This window comes from Pogona vitticeps, chromosome 1 (assembly GCF_051106095.1).
Source record: "Pogona vitticeps strain Pit_001003342236 chromosome 1, PviZW2.1, whole genome shotgun sequence".
Lineage (NCBI taxonomy): Eukaryota > Metazoa > Chordata > Lepidosauria > Squamata > Agamidae > Pogona > Pogona vitticeps.
The window spans coordinates 74,321,259-74,338,218 of NC_135783.1; the positions used below are offsets into that span (position 1 = coordinate 74,321,259).

The window sequence follows — 16,960 nt, forward strand, 5'->3', positions numbered from 1 at the left end:
TTTCCTTTGTATTATGTGTCTCCAAATTTAGAGATGTAAAGGAAGACATTATTTACATTCATCCTAATGACAGTCACATGTTTATTCTATTTTATTTTATTTTATTTTTATTTATTTATTTATTGTATTTATACCCCGCCTATCTAGTCATTTCGACCACTCTAGGCGGCTATTTAGGCTAGTTTGTCTAGTTTTAACAAACTTTCATAACCATACATTTTTGCCACTTGAGAGACCACTGTTTCTATAGACAGAATCAGGTGTTGTTTAACAAGGTAATTAGCTTTGAGACCAAGTCATATATTGCCCTCTGAATGATATATGTATCTTTGTAAGAGATGCAGATATGTATGCACTTTCTCCACTTTCTCCACTCTGACTAACTTACATTTACCTGACCATATTTGTAACCATGATTGGCTGAATGAGATTATGGCCACAATCTAAATCCTGATCACTCAAGGCTTCCAGTTGTGGAGAGCATTTTAAATATATTCAGCCAAGCATGGTTACAGTCTTACCTCAGATTGCCTGCTCAGTGTGGGAAGGTCAGAGTGATGGGTAAGGTTAGCATGCATGTCCTCATCCTTCCCCCCACAGATGCAGTTTATGAGTTCCTGAAAAGAGCTGCCATTTAGATTCCATTGCACTCTATTTACTACAAGGAAAAAAATTAAAATGAGAGGAAAATTTTACCAAAATTTGCAAATTCATATTTTGAACTTATCATTTCAGAGTAAATAACTGAAGGCATTAAAAAAGAGAGAAAACAACAATATGAGCTTTGAATGCTTAACTGTGAAAACATGTTTCAATCCTTGTTGAATCCTTTAATCCGTGCTAGTAATTAGAGGTATCACTCTTTTCTTTTTCTTTTTGGTCTTGCAGGCTTCTATTCTTCAAAACTTATATAATGTGGCAGGTTTAATATGGTACTTTATGGCATTTGGCTATGTAACTAATTTCATTTCAGTTTATTTTTAAATAATTTACTAACGTTATCATTTTCTTGCCATATCGGGGTGGGGGAAAAGTTGAAGGTTTAAAAAATTAAACGTGGGAGAAAGCCAAATGGTCAGAGTTTCAACAGATGTCTTCAAAACTAGCTCACACCAAACGCTGCTGCAAAAGGAGTTGTCACATATGTTAAGCACCTGTCCACTCATAGAAAGCAGCAGAAGAGGCACCAGTGCCAGAGAGAGTAAAGGAGAGCTGTCTGGAAACTGGCACCAAGTTATTTTCATATTGTCCTCTCCGACTAATTCTTCTCACCCACCACAGGATAAGAAGGGTAGTGTTGCGGAGTGGGTGTAGAAGGAACATCATGAACAGGAATTTCCCACAGAGTCTGAGTGAAGGGCAAAATCTATTTTGCTTATGGATGTTTTTCCTAGGGTGGTAAAATCTCAGTTCCAACAGGCAAGCAATTTGCCACAAGTGAGCAGTGTGGTGCTCCATTAGTTTTATTGGAAGATAACACACATGTTTATAATCTCTCTTGCTGGAACAAATAAAAATTAGGATCAACCAGATTACCATCAAATTTAAAATTGCAGCTGAAAAAAACACCTCTATTTTCCTGGTTTCTACTGTGCTTGGAGGATTTCCAGATCCTCTGTACTGTGGCAGGAAAACTAAACAAAAGCCTGGCTTTTTCAAACAAGCTGTTTTCCTAAGCACTTTTGTAAAAGCAAGCCAACTTTCTAAGGATGATGTCCCAGTTTTTATTTCTTACCTGGCTTTTGAATACATGACTTTCAGCAAAGTCAGGCCATTGAATCTGTGCATTCATTTGTCATGGATGATACTGAAGAATTACAAGATGGATTGCCTGTGCTCAGCTGGCATTATTAATGTCAGCAATGCAAACTGACCCCTGCTAGTTATTCCTAGCCTCTATATTACTTGGATAGCAATCTCAAGTCAGATTCATTGTGAATAGATTCGAACAAAGTGGGGTTTAGTTTATGTACTGAATCGAGAACAGATTCATATTGGACCAGTGTAGTAACTAAGAAAATGAGATGAGACATGTTGCCCTTCAGAGTTTGACCCTGTCCCCAGGATGGTAGCTACTAGTATGAAGCTACTAGGAAAGATAATTTGAAGCTTTGGGATGTGGTGCCACCAACATGCTGAGGGGCCCCAGTTTTGTTTTGTTTAGTTTTGTTGCCACCTGACACCAAGTCTAGAGCTCTGAACATTGCTTGAAATTGACAATGCACTTGGGGAGGGGGAACAAGCTGAAATTAATTCCTGACAAGATGGAGGTGCTGCTGGTTTACAGGATTGGGTATTGGAGTTCAACCTACTCTAGAAGAGTTTTTATTCCCCTTGAAAGGTCAGGTTCATTATTTAGGAGCACTCTTTGATTCCGTGTTGTCCCTCAACTCCCAAGGGGCAGCAGGGACCAGCAGTGCTTTTGTACAACTCAGAGTACAGGCTACAAGCTTTTCTGATTTGACCTAACTTAGCAAGTAATGTAGTCCTTAGTTATATGGAATTTGTAATACACTCTGCATAAGAATATTCTTTTTTTTCCCATTTTTTTATTTTTTAACATAAGGGGTGACAAAAGGGAAAAAGGGAGCTGGAATTAATGAGGGAGAGGGGAGACAATAACATACTGATATCCAATCTATACCTGTTGCCATATCAAGATTTTAAGTTATTCTGTTTACTCTTTTCTGCCTTGTAGATAGAGTTTGCATTTCAATATATGTTATTCAGCTGCTGCCTGTTGATTCAGTCCACTTGTTAAATAGATCCCATCTTTCTGTTGCCTTTTGCAGGGGATGATCTTTCATGACTTCTGATAAGATATCCATTTCGGCTATTTCCCGTATCTTTTCAATGAGATCTTCTTGTTTCGGTACCGTCAGACTTTTCCAATTTCTAGCATATATAATTCTAGCTGCCGTAACAATATATATAACTATGTATTCCTTTGACTTATCTATATTATTGGGTATCATATTCAGTAAAAACAATTCTGGGGTTAATGGCACTTTACAGAGCAATATTTGTTGTGACATAGCATGTACTCTTTTCCTGTATTTTTTTGCTACTCCACATGACCATCACATATGATAATAACTTCCCACTTCTGTTTCACATTTCCAACACTTATTTGATACATCTGTATATATCTTTGACAATGTTTCTGGGGTCATGTGCCACCTATAAAACATCTTATATATATTCTCTTTAAAATTAACCAATCTTGAAAGCTTTATGTTATTTTGCCATATTTTCAGCCACTGATCAATATCAATATTATGCCCTATGTTTTGTGCCCACTTAATCATACATTCCTTAACCGTTGCATCTTGCATTTTAATTTCCAGCTTATAATTATACATTTTCTTAACAATTTGTTCTTTTGAACCCAGTAAAAGTTTATCAAAAATCGTTTGGTCTGAGTAGAAACCTATTTTATCTTTTGTATATCTAGATTCTAGCTGTGCTCTAGGCCACCAATCTATATAGACAGTCTGTGACTCTAGCTCCTCTTTAGACCTTAGTTCACCATCCTTTTTTAAATAAATCTTGATATCTTAAAAGATTTGCTTTTGTCATAAGGTTAGGTTGTGTTTCCAACGTATATATCAAAAAATTCCAATCAAGATTATCGAAGGCTTTCTCCCCATCCAAGAATATCATGGCCATCTGTTTCTCCGGGTGTGCTTCATAATATTCCAAGGAGTTTAGAACTATCCTTATATTATTCTTCATCTGCCTTTTTGGAAGAAACCCAGACTGATCTTGATGTATCAAGTGGGTTAAAATTCTTTTCATTCTAGTTGCCAAGATGGTCGCATATATTTTGTAGTCCACATTCAACAATGAAATCAGCCTAAAATTTTGTATTTCTTTACCTTCGTATTTTCTTTATGTATAAGAGAGATTGTCGCTTCACTCCATGTTGCTGGTATTTTCCCTTCTTCCTCAATGCATTCTAGCAGCATCTTAAATGGCTGAAGTAGCACCTCTTCCAATTCTGCATAAGAATATTCTTGAAGCATGCCTGGGATTTTCACTTGGCACAATAAATGGCAGTCAGGATGCTAAGACAAGCATGGTATTGGGGTCATATGACCCCGAAACTGAATAACCTTCAATGATTGTCAACTTCTTTCCAGGTCTAATTCAAGGTCTTAGTTTTAACCTTTAAATCCTAAATGGCCTGGATATTGCATATCTCATCTTCAGAAGAAGCTTTTTTGAGAACATGTGCAGAGTCCTGCTTCATGGTCATGCAGTACAGTAGAAGGTTTTCTCCTCCATCATTCACAGACTGTGGAATTGTCACAAACTCATCACAATCACATCAGGATTGTGATGAGTTTCCACATTCCCTGGTTTGAGGACAGATATGAAAACATATCTTTTTAAATTGCCTTTTAAAACTATTAAATATATATTGCAATGATTTAACTACCTTGTTTATAGACCAAACTGATGTTAATGGTTCCATGACTGAATTTTTTAATGTTTGTGAGCTGCCTTAAATGATACTTTGAAGCAAAAAGGCAGAATACAAATGTAATAAATAGATAAACAAAAGGTTCACTTTATACACCATGAAGCACCAAATTAAGAGTGGGAAGGGGTGGAGTCATATCTTCAGTGGGCTACAAAGCTCTCTCAGTGACCTTGGACCAGTGACCATTTTCCGGCCTAATTTGCCTTCACAGGGTTTTTTTAAGGAAAAGGGAGGCCTGGATGGAATCATGTACACTATACTGAGGTCCCTGGAGAAAAGGTAGGATCAAATGGTAAGAAGTGAATATACATTTCATAGAGGACCTTGAGCAAGCCATTGTCTCTCAGCTCCCTCTCCCAACATCTGCAACCAGACTATACTACTACTACTTACCTATCCTATAGAGTTATCACAAAGAGTACTGAAATCCTTGCTTTTGGCAACTAGGAAGTGCTATATAAATATTAAATGATGATGATTAAGATCCATGAGCTTCATTGATCATTTATATTATTTGGTGAAAATATCCAGTGCAACTCCATTCAGTACTGAACTCCAGTACAGCTCTATTTCCCATCAACAAACTATTTTCACACCACTGTTTTATTTTATTGTGTTTTAGTTTTTATTGTACTTTACTTTGTTTTCCCAATGTGAGTTGCCTTGTCAGAACAACCATCCGACCTACCCACAAAAATAAGATCTTTTTGTTGGAAATCATTGGCAATGTGTAACTAATATTTCTAAAATTAAACCATGAGCCTAGGATAATGCATCCTGTAGACCGTGCTCAACAGCAATACATGGAATGGTGTCTTCCCAACTGATCTGTGTTTATATAACCACCATAATATCTTCCAGTGGCTTTCGAGTCAAGTCTGGCACAGTAGCATCCTCATTGGGGTATCCAACTGGCAAAAGCAAGAGTAGCTTTTCATTTGCTGGGCGTCCAAGCAACACACGGAGGCGTGGACCACAATTCAGGGGAGTAGAAGTAACAGTCACCAGCCCCACATTCTGAAACAAAAAGAGAGAAATATTAGAATACTGTAGCTGGTATTCTTCATTCCACTTACCTGTACTCTCTAAACTGCCTAGTTGTCAACAGGTGTCTAGTTTCTATCAGACTTATAAAGTACAATATTATTATTACGATATGCAAAATATATACATATTTATCCATATCACTATATATTTACATAGGAAAGCATCCAGTTGTTAGTCCCATCTAGAGCAGATCCATAGAGCCAATGTGACCAATGTACATATCAATGTAATCATTCATTTAAGGAGTCTTCTTTAGTTGGGCCTAGCAAATGATTTTATCTCAAAGTCTACAATAGAAACATTAACATAAAGAATACAATGTACACTATTTAGCCTAAATTTACACCATAAGAGCAATTAACCTCCACAGCTCTCCTGTTTATACCCAGTTATTACTTGTGATTGGACAGCTTGTTTTAACTGCTTGTTTGAAATTTTTTGGCTGAAAATCAGTGATATGGCAAGGTTGTATGTCCACTGTGAAATCTTCTGTTGAAATTAGATGAAATAAGTAATGGAATATCATTCATTTTTGGTTTCTCAAGGTGTTGATTATGCTTACATTTCAGCTATTCTACACTTAACTAACCTGTTATTATGTCTCAAGTCTCTTCTAACATATTCCTTTATATGTTTTTTGAGGTATGTGAGTTGTTCAAGGAGTAGTTTAACATTGTGACCCCCAGTGAGTGTCATGGCCAGTGGGGATTTGAACCCATTTCTCATGAGTCCTAGTCCAACACTCTATTCACTACACTGCACTGGCTCTTAACTAATGTATGCTCTATTTCTATGGATAATATATTTTATGTAGTTAATAAAAAGAGTTCCTAACAATATTCCTGTTGGGAATTTCCACAGAAGTGGCTGCATTATTTGGTAAGATATCTGTTGTATAACACTTGTTGTATAACACTTGGTGCATCCAGTCATGCAGTTGGTTGTGCAACCAGATAAGTTGTCAAATAATGCAGCTGCTTGCACAAGGCTAGTTGTACACATAGAAGTGGACCTGGTGAAGAAGCACCCTGCCATTAGGCAGAGATAGGCAGTTTCCTCAGATAGCAAACTGTAGGTATTTAATTGCCAGGAATGGGGAAGTGTGTTTGTGATATTTCCTTTCTTATATGTCAATATAAAGCTTGGCTGGCTTTGCTTGCTAGTCACTTTGAATGAGGAGAAATGAGAGCCATAAAAACCCTGAAAATATATGACTTCTGTTCCGCCACAGGCATCCAGTAATCTTCGGTCAACCCTTGAGTTAGACAGACTAAGCCTGAACTACTGTTGTGGACCTATACAGTGGACTCTGTAAAATAGCTGAAATAGGCAGAATAGGCTGAAATAGAGTAGCTGAAATAGCATCCATAGGCAGAGCAGAGGGAGGACCCTTGAAATTGTTGGATGAGGCACACCCCTGCTCTAATCCATGAGCCATTACAATTGTGCCCTAGCATCCTTGGAAAGATACTTATTACCTTGTCCGCTACAGCCAGTGTGGCCCTGGAGACAATTTACAGTGAGGTGAAAGCTTGTGCCAATTATGTAGATGCTGCTATCTAGAATTCCACCATTTATTATGCTTCATTCTGATCTTACTCTTGCCCAAATTGCAAGCATACCTGTAGTGCAGCGAGTAGAATGCCACAGGCAATAGAAACACTAATTTCATTGTAGTAGTGAGTTTTCTTTTTTCCATCTGGAAGCATTCCATACACCTGCTTGAAAATAAGGATCAGGTAGGGAGCTGTATCCAAGTATTCTTTCACCCAGTTAGTCCTAGGGAAGTATTATTGTATACAAGTTATTCAACCTGTTCTCTCACATAGGATATTTGCATTGGCTGTAAAAGCCCTGAAAATATATGTTAGCAATCCATCAGCTCAAGAAGAAGGAGAAGGAGAAGGAGAAGGAGGAGGAGAAGCTTGAAATCATTCGAAACATTCTGCAAAAAGCTGTCAGGCTTCTAGTGAGGCCGATGCTCTGAGTGTGTAGTCAGTATCAAATGTGCATGCACGCAGGTAATATTTTGCTTCTCTGTTGTTATTGTTGTAGACTATCAAGGGCTGCCATCAGGAGTCTTGTTTGTTTTATTTAAAAGCCGCCTTTCTCCCAATAAGGGGACCCAGGGTAGCTCACAATATTAAAAGAGAATTGAATAAAAAACATAACGAGTTAAACATTAAGAAAAAAATCAAACTGCATGCTGGTTAAAATAAAATTGAATAAGCAAAAGCAAATCAACATTAAAAACTATCTTAACTTTTAAAAAGGTCTTCAGTTGCCAGACGAAGGATAAAAGGGCCAGCCTGAGGGAGAGCATTCTGTCCCCTGGGAGCTGCCACAGAGGTGGCCTCTCTTGGGATCCCATCAAGCCTCCTCTGATAATCTTAAACACTGAGAAGACTTAGTGATAACGGTCCTTCAGTTAGCCTGGGCCTAAGCTGTCTTGATAGACAGAAAGGTAAGAGGATATATTTATAATATCCTGTGACAGGTAGCTCTGATACAGTTTGGTCCTAGACCAGACACCATAATATTACAATTTTTAAAAGCATAAGTTGGAGCAGCCAGCATTAATGGTACCTCAGTCTTTTCAGATCATTAACCCATCTGTCTCCCATTCTTTTCTTGTAGTTTATTTCTTCCTCCTCTTCAATGATATCTCGGATTTTATGCTTTGTTTCCACATCTTGCACCACTACAAAGGTCCAAGGTTCAGTATGTGCCCCACTGGGAGATGTGCCTTTAACCAAATAAAAATAAATGCTCATATTAAAGAAAACAGCTGCACAGACTCTTTTAAAAAGGAGTGTTGCACTTTGGAAACCTGTGAGATCTCAGCTTTGTCCTCAACCTCCAGGAATATTTTTAATGTGCTGTGAATACTACAGAAAGGAGCAGCTGCTGTTCTACTGAATAACAATGTGTAGCAACTATACATCTTCAGTCATCGATCTGATATTGGTATACTATAAGACTCGGTGTGTACTATACATCCATTATCTGCATGTCTTGCCCTGCATGCACGATATGGCTAATGAACATACATGTGTATCATTCATTATTCAGTATGACAGAACATTCATCTTGGTTGAACTCTCAGATGAATCTTTGCAACAAATTCTAATCATGTTGTCATGGAGGCCCCTTTCATGTGATAAACTGTATGGGAGCAGCCTTAGTTCCTTCCCTTGCCATCCAAATAATGTGAGACACCTTGAACCATACGGAAGGAGTTTGCAATAACTCAAACTCCAGCACCACCCCAGTTTTGGGGCTTTGGGGCTTCTTATGAAGTGTTGCATTATCACCAGTATAATGCAAAATCTCCCACACTGCCAGTGTAATATATATGCATGTTGTTCCTTACACAAGTCTTCCCCAGCCTGATGTCTTTATGGTCATTCTTTGACTTGAAATTATGAGAGTTGTAGTCCAACCCATGAGGGAGGCAAACCAGATTTAAGAAAGTGGTCTCAAGCATTGGGAGAGGACTCTTTGAGGAACACCCCAGAACCAATTATGGGTTATATTACAAATTGTTGGCTCCTCCTCTCCTTCCTCAGCATTACTGACTCCTATGGCAGGCATAGTTTAACAACATTTTAACGGTGCATTAGCAGGAGAAGCTCATGTGATGTCAGAATGACTGCCCAAAGGTTGTCATTCACAACGAAGCCACTCATGCAAGGGTGGTACCTGCTGTTCTAATCACATTGTCAATGACCTCCCTTGGAACCGGATTGTTGCTTATAAACCGGACAGATCGCCTCTTGTTGAGAAGCTCATAAAAATCCTTTGATCTTTTCACCATATCTTCTTCAGAGTAGCGCTCAGTTGAAAATGGGACATGGGCAATATCGTTGTCTATTCCTTGCCATTCACCACCATCTGTGGGGGGAAGGGGGGGAATTTTTAAAAAATACATCTGATACACATCAGTGTAAAAAACGTCAGTAGAAATGTTGGTCACTTGAAAGGCAGTTCCCAGGTTATGACAAAGTTAGGGTGAAATTAGGCATAAAGGGGAATGCTTTATGCCTAGTTTGGATTAACCCATTTCCCCTCCCACAGTGGGATTTCCTTGGAAAAAGTGATCAGAATTGCAAATTATGCTATTTTTAACATTCAAAAACCCAATTACAAAGCAAAACATACTAAATGCAAGATAGCGAGTTGAGGAAGAGCAGATGCCATTGCAAACAGACATCTTTCAGAGCTTGAGAAAGCACTTTTCCTATCTATTAAGTGTAATGTATGATCTAACCCTTAACCATCATATCCTGTTGTTTAACAAACAAAACTCTAACAGTTTCCTTTACTAAGACTATAATAAAAAATAAATTATTATTACCCTCCCACCTATACTGGACAGTATACTACAATTTAGAAGGCCTGAATTCAGTCCCTGGTATTGCCATAAAAAGCTTGTGGGGAGAAGTCTGAAACCCTGGAGAGATGTTGTGAGCTGGCCCTCCGAAACATGTAAGAGTTCACCTTCCTTGAGTTCGTAATCCTTGAGTGTCACCACTGTTGGCTGGAGCTGATGGGCACTGGAGTCTGAGCTCTGTTGGAGGACTGCAGGTTCCTCACCTCTAATGCAAACTTAACAAAGTCAGAGATTGCAATGCTTTGATTTAATATAAAGTTGTTACTTAAGTTCCTGTACCTGACAGAACAATTTTTGCAGAGCCTACAGAGAAAGAACAAGTGTATTGAACATGGGCTTTGAAAACAAGTCCCCCACCCACAGCTACATGGTGTTTTTTCCTCAGTTACTTGAGATACTGGCTCAGTAACTTGGTTACTTGAGATACTGCAGTTTTCATGAGACTTACATAGATCAGAACACTTTAGATGAAAGATATTACACTACTTGTGCTGCAGGATTTTCAGAAAATGCTGTTCTCCAAATACCATCATTGGAAGGGCCTCTGCATTTACAAAACAGCCTTCTTTGTGAAGGCACACCAACTTTGGAATGCCCTCCAGGGGAGATACGATTGGCGCCAATTTTGCATGCTTTCTGTAGTGCCAAATCAAGATGTTCCTGTTAGCTCAAGCATTTACACCATTGAAATTCAGTTGAAATTGACTTTAGATGGATGGGTAGGTGGATGGGTTGGATGGGTTGGATAGACGGATGGATGGCTTGCTTAGAACTTCCAGGTCTCAGAGAGCTGACTGAAGTTTCAGGGGAGAGCTATGCTTCTCTGGTTCTGCGTAGGGAGTTTCCAGTTGCTTTCTTCCATTTTATTTGTTTCTTTATTTACTTAAAATGAACCCTTTATCTGTAAAGGGCATGAGCAACCCTATGCTGTGTTCTCTCCTTACATACGGTACCAAAGTGCATGATGAAAGGAGCCTCTCTTTTTTATTAAGATATGGTTGGTCCCACCCTGTGTAGATCACTGTCAGATCATTGAGATTTAGTAGAGATATGTAAATGTGTGAAAGGACCACTGATTATGTGCTGTGTTGACTAACTGGGATCCCAGTTGAAGACAAGAGAAGATGCATGTTATGGGTTTTGTTTCTCATAAAGCTATTTGGAGCAAGAAGGTCTGAATTTTGACCTTGGCTTTTTATAAAATCAATGACAGCTGCCTTTGTCAACACTTTCCAGTGCTATTGTAAAACCAGTATATTTGGGAGAGATCTTTACTAATGTGTAAGCTATTTAAAAGGCAATAGTGTGAAAAGGAGTGGCATGTAAGATGTAAAATATTCATTATTCACTACTAGTAGCTGCCTTTAATTAGCCTAAAAGATCAGAGTCTAGTTAATGAAATAATGCAAAGATCTCTAAGTGTTATTCAAGATAATTATGGGTTGATCTTATGCATGTTTACATGGAAGTGACATTGAATTTAATCATGTTTACTCCCAGAAAAGTACATAGGATTACTACCCTAACTGTTCTTAAGCTTAAGTCAGTGAGGAGCAGTCATGCATAAGATTCAGGCACACAATCCTAGGATTATTATGGCCATTATTTTTCATAACGGAAGAACAGTTTTGGACAATTGTCTTGAAGAATATGATGACTTAATGCAATCTCCCATGGACAGAACCCATGTGCCTCTGCCATGGAAGAGTGAGGGGATATACCATTGGAGAGAAACATTATTGTCTTTCTCCAGCATGATAAAATCATTTTGTATCATTGAGTCAATTCTCACCTAGAATTATCCTCTTGGGATTTTCTAATTATAAAGTACTCAAAAATGGTTTACCATATCCTCCTTCTGATGGTGCTCTGGGATAATGTGGCTTGCCCAAGGCCACACAGGTGGCAGGACTTGTAACTCCCATCAACTACACACACACACTGGGTGATCCCACCTGGACCCTCTCCCAGGAAGTACAGTGGAGATTTAAATTCCTGGACCAAGAATGGGTGCTCCAACCCAGCTATTCCTCCCCAACAAGAACAAGACAAAAATGGAATCTGCTTCCAGATAGATACTAAGTTCAGTGCCACCTGGTGACTAAGTTGTATAATGAAGCCATCACAAAACCTCTGAAGAAGTCAAACAACTATAGATGGAGAGGACTATCTTCAAGACCTACTTCTGAGTGCTTAGAGGCATGCCATTGCCCACTCTTGGAAACAGAATACTGAACTACATGGACCTTAAGTCTGATCCAGCAAGGCAATTCTTGGGTCCTTTTTGATTAGTTTTAGTGTTGCAGTACTTTGATGTGGGTGTAATTAATGCTTACGGCAAATCTGCCTTCTCCAGAAAAGAACATAACTACAGCATCAATTCAAGTTGGACAAATTTCCTCCTTTGATTACCTGGATCACATTTCCTGGAAACAAGGTGCATTTGGAGGCAATTGATTGAAATAATCAATGGGACCAACATGAGAGCAATGGTCCCAAATACACACCAGCCTTCCCCAGCTTGGCATCCTCCAGAAGTATTAAACTGCAGTACCCATAATCTCTAGAAATCATGAAGAATACCCAGTTGCAGAACCGTTGTGCAACGTAGGTTAAGTATAATCTTGTCTGACATGTATCTGGTTACTGAGAATAACAAAGACATACAGTAGATGGCTCTTGGTCTGGCCAGGGAAGACAGAAAGCCCCCAAAATTTGGAGTGAGGAGTCCCCCTTGCTCATACCTTAAGCCATGCTTGCAATATACTGTAGTAGTAATTACAAGTTGAAAAGGAAGAATGAAAAGGTCAGCACCTTCCTAGAAACCCCTAGGTTCATTTGGAAAAAGTTCATTTGGAAAAAGACTAGGGGAAAATATTTGCCTCATTTAGGGTAATTAAGTAGCTAGCTACAGTTAAGAGCTTTAAAGTAACTCAGCAAGGCAAACATTTATTTTAACCATGGACTCCAGTGATCTGATGCATACCTTTAGTGAGCAGGCACTCAGTGTGTCCATGTTTCTTTAATTCCATAGTTCAAAGGGCTTCGTAGGTAAGTTTGATACTTACCAACAAAGAACTTCATAGGGTCCTGTTACTTGTTAGAGCCTCTCTCCCCAAGGTCATGCCACCAGATCTTCCCAGGCAATGCAGAAGGAGGCCCAGAAAACTTCAACAAGAAGTCAGGCTTCCTCAGCAGTGGCACCAACTCTCTGGAATCATCTCCTGATGGAGCTACACCTAATTTCCCTCCCTCCCTAATTTCAAGAGGCTTCTGTAGACTCTATTTTGAGAGGCCTTTGGTGGCAACCCCTTTTGAATCTGATCACCCCTATATTGTTGCTCGAATATGTAAATAGGTTAGAAACAATGGTGGGGAGTGGCCTGCAGTAGTGCCACACATGACACTAAAACAATAGTGTGCCTTTTCCACTTAGCAAACTACTGATCTATGCATGACGGAGTTAAGGAATGACAAAAAAAAATGTCAAAAGCTGTTTTGTAGCAACTGTAACTTTCCCCAGTCTTCAATCTAACTCAATCCTAAGTGACTCTAGTGAATCTATCCAAGCAGTTCAGTTGACTGAACATAATGGATGGTTTAATCAGAGGTATGTTATTTACCAGGTCACGTAAGCATCTTAGTGGAAAAACTGAAGTTTGATTTCTTTTTCTTGTGCTGTACCAGACTTAATATACTGTGCTATCTTGGTCTGATGATTTTTGTCAGTGAGGGTGCTTCCGGAGCACAATCGCAAGCTATAAGATTCATTCTGCAAATGAATTATATAGCTTCATTTCCAGAATCTTACACAGAATTAGGTGAACTCATATTGAAAGAATAGTGCAGTACAGGCATTGGAACACTCAACTTAGACCAGGGATACTTCAGTTCATACTGACATTGTGTTTTATCCACAAAGCTTCCTGGGCTCAGTCATTTGGTCTGTCTATGCTACCTCTCAAGGCTGTTGCAATAAAGCAGGAAGCAACATAGGCCAGCCCAAGCTTACTGGAGGAAGGGTAGATAAAATAAACTGGGACTGAGGTTCTCAGTACAGTTGGATCCAGACAACAGCAAAGCTGGTCATGTACTGAAATAGGAGAGGGGCCACGGTAGTGGAACAACCAATATGTCATGGTCAAATTACATGGAACACCCAGGATGATGAAAGATAGGATGACAGAATTCTTGGTTTACAAAACCTTGCATTTTGAATTTAACAGACCAGTTAGGATAATTTTTGCCCAAAGGCTCCTCCTTATATCCTGGGGCCAGCACAATCTTTGATGCCAGGCTCCAGTGAGCCTTTCCTGGTGACGTTACCAAAAGGTTCCAAAGGGTAGAGAGCTCAAGGCAAAGCCGTGCTTTCCTTTCCTTGCACCAGAAAGTTGTATGGATAAACTTAGAGGGATAATCACCTCCCCACAGGTGCATTTTGTGTGCAACTCTGCCATGAGAAGGCTCCCACTGGAAGAAAAGAGGCTGGATTTAACCTAGTGGTATACATTGCAACTCAGACTGACACAAAGGCTTGTGAAACTCCCTTGTTTCAGATAACTCAGACAACCTGTTTACCATGAACAGGCAGCTGTCAAGGACACAGAGAATGAAACAGTGGCAGTCATCAGTAAGTTGGGTGTATGTATCAGCCCTTATGCTGCACTGTATCAGTGCTGCAAAGTATTGTTATTTTATGTTGAGGACTCAGAATTGCAGTCATGGGAATAATTAAATACTATTCTCCCAGAGAGGTACTAGCATCGCCATTTTCATTTCTGTGAGATAAAAAGTGCACAATTGGCAGAGATCCTGGACTTTAATCAAGCTTAGCACAAAAAGAAATTAATAATTTGTTAATAAAAAGCAAAATGAGTGGGCAAACGGGCAATGGTGAAAGACACATAGATATGTGTTTGTGAGGCTATTTTGTTTAATAGAAAGGAGCATATAAGAGGAAAATTCTTCCATGAATTCTTTTAGCAAAGCACTGCCCCTCTGAAAACTGTGGGCTAGTACAATCTGTGCTTGTTTGTTTGCTTGCTTTAAATTTTGGATTATTTCATTCAATAGACTGACAAGAGGAAAAATAAATGGAGGCATAGAAGGAAAACGTTGAATTTATACAGTAGAATATTAGAAATAGACATTTTGTAAATATTTGATACTTTCCCTAGTTTAAAAATTTGTTTGTATATATGTTTGCTTGAAAGGAATAAGGATATATTCATGACTATTTTCAAAATGTTTAAATCTATTTTTACAGCTATACCCCATGGAATAGCATGGCCTCCTCCAAGAATACTCCTAATCTATGTTAGACCATTTTACTGATATTTTCAAGAGATGATTGCCGACACTATGTGATCCTTCATAAGAAAAATAAAGTCCCATTCCGGTTAAGTAGAGATGTAAACAAAAATTGCACTTGGACATGGAAACTATTTGCACACCACTGAACAATATACTGTATCTCTTTAATCTGGTTTAGTCTGCAATTTCACATCCACTGAATATGGAACTTGCTTCTCAGTAGACATGTGCAGGATAGTTATATTAATCAGTGCTGCACAGAAAGTAATAAGCATTCATCTAGAATGCTACTCCAATTCTGCTTTGCTTTAGCCTGTATCATTACCATGTTGGGGCAGGGGCTGTCTGTCAACCTATTACCACATGGAGAAAACTAGATTAGGTAAATTCCCCCATCCACATCAGAGGAACTGCCCTCGCCATTTTGGTTTTCTCCTCTTGTGGACCCCCTGAAATCTAACCCTTCAATTCAAGTGCACACTACCAGTAATATTCACGCCTTTCCTCAACCCTTGCTTAAGAGCTCTCAGTGATATCCAAACCATGAATCACCCATTGCTGGTGGAAAGGCTCACCCTTCTTCTGTTTTTGTCTAATTAGAAGAACACCGGCCTTAAAAAGGCTGAACCCCTGTCTCCGATTTCGCATACCTTCTTCCTCTACGTGAAGTTCAGTGCTGTCTTTTAAATCTTCATCCACCCAAGGGCGGGACTCTGTCTTCTTGTTCATTTTGCTTTGCACTTTCTTCGTCCTTTCCCTGCTGCCTTTCACTATTATTCCAATCAAGACACAAATGATTGCCATGAAGACTGGTGTTAGGAAGGCAGATGCCATTTTCAAGCAGGTTTGAGTGCAGTAATGTACCACACACAACCTGAAAAGCAAATGCTCCCCTCTCTACAGTAAGTAGAGTTTCCGTGAGACCAAGAATGATAAGTGCAGAAGCAATCAAACAGCACATAGATTTTTTCCCCCTTTTTAAACAGGGGCAATGTTCAATTCTCAGTTCTGGCAAGCTGGAAACAGTCAGAGATTGGAGAGCACTTGCTCTTCAACCTCCAGCAATTTCTGGATCCCTTCCAAAGCCCCGGTCTGTTTATTTCACTCCTGAGTTGTCCAAAGCTTTGTGCAATCCGATTCGGCCCTAGAGTGTGTTCTGGAAAATGTTAAGGTATCAAAAATGTAAATGCTGTAAACAAGTCACAATGAGTTACCTACACTGATGGTAACCAGTATTCAGAGCTTTGTTTGCTTTTTGAGCTTCTAGACTCCTCCAGACTGAATGGACACTGGCCATGCTGGCTGAGGAATCTGGGTGTTATAGACCTTTAAAAAAACACCTTCTCTGAACTCTGAGATTACTCATGGAAGTCAGTCTCCAGTGAAGGCTCCTAAGAGTGAGCAAAGCCTCCATAGCTCTTTGAAAGATGTCAAATCCCATCCTAATCAAGGAGACTTAGGGTGCAATGGGACATGGAAATAGCTCACATTTTGGACCTCTTGTAGCATGGTTAGTGGAAACTCTTTCTCATCGATTGCACAATGTATGTAAGATTGCCAACCATCCCACTTCTGATTTGTGCCCAAGCTGGGCCTTTGTGGTCCAGCAGCAAGGCTGCTCTTTTTTGGAGCAACACCTCTAAGGAAAGAAGGGTAGGTTTAAGAGAGATTACTCCCAGCAAAGAAAACTTTCCCCATCATCTGATTGCACTCTTACTTGT

The 16,960-nt window shown here is 39.3% G+C and overlaps 2 protein-coding genes across 2 annotated transcripts in view; one reads left to right on the forward strand and one right to left on the reverse strand.

Annotated features, from left to right (window-relative positions):
• Window positions 1-16,960, forward strand: part of KATNA1 (katanin catalytic subunit A1) — a 450,967-nt gene that overhangs the window by 132,407 nt on the left and 301,600 nt on the right. The window lies entirely within an intron of this gene.
• IYD (iodotyrosine deiodinase) lies at window positions 5,088-16,605 on the reverse strand. The gene is made up of 5 exons (XM_020807121.3): window positions 15,890-16,605; window positions 9,236-9,427; window positions 8,120-8,279; window positions 7,156-7,312; window positions 5,088-5,503 (listed from the first exon to the last, which is right to left on the reverse strand). Exons 1-5 carry the CDS (start codon window positions 16,071-16,073, stop codon window positions 5,321-5,323), a joined length of 876 nt encoding a protein of 291 aa, XP_020662780.3. The 5' UTR covers window positions 16,074-16,605; the 3' UTR covers window positions 5,088-5,320.

Excerpts from the sequence above, each read along its gene's own strand:
- IYD (XM_020807121.3), bottom strand. The coding sequence starts at position 16,073 with ATGGCATCTGCCTTCCTAACACCAGTCTTCATGGCAATCATTTGTGTC. Across the intron at positions 9,428-15,889 it reads ACTTCACGTAGAGGAAGAAG|ATGGTGGTGAATGGCAAGGA; the intron begins GTATGCGAAATC and ends TTCCCCCCACAG. Across the intron at positions 7,313-8,119 it reads AATGATCTGAAAAGACTGAG|GACTAACTGGGTGAAAGAAT; the intron begins GTACCATTAATG and ends ATACTTCCCTAG.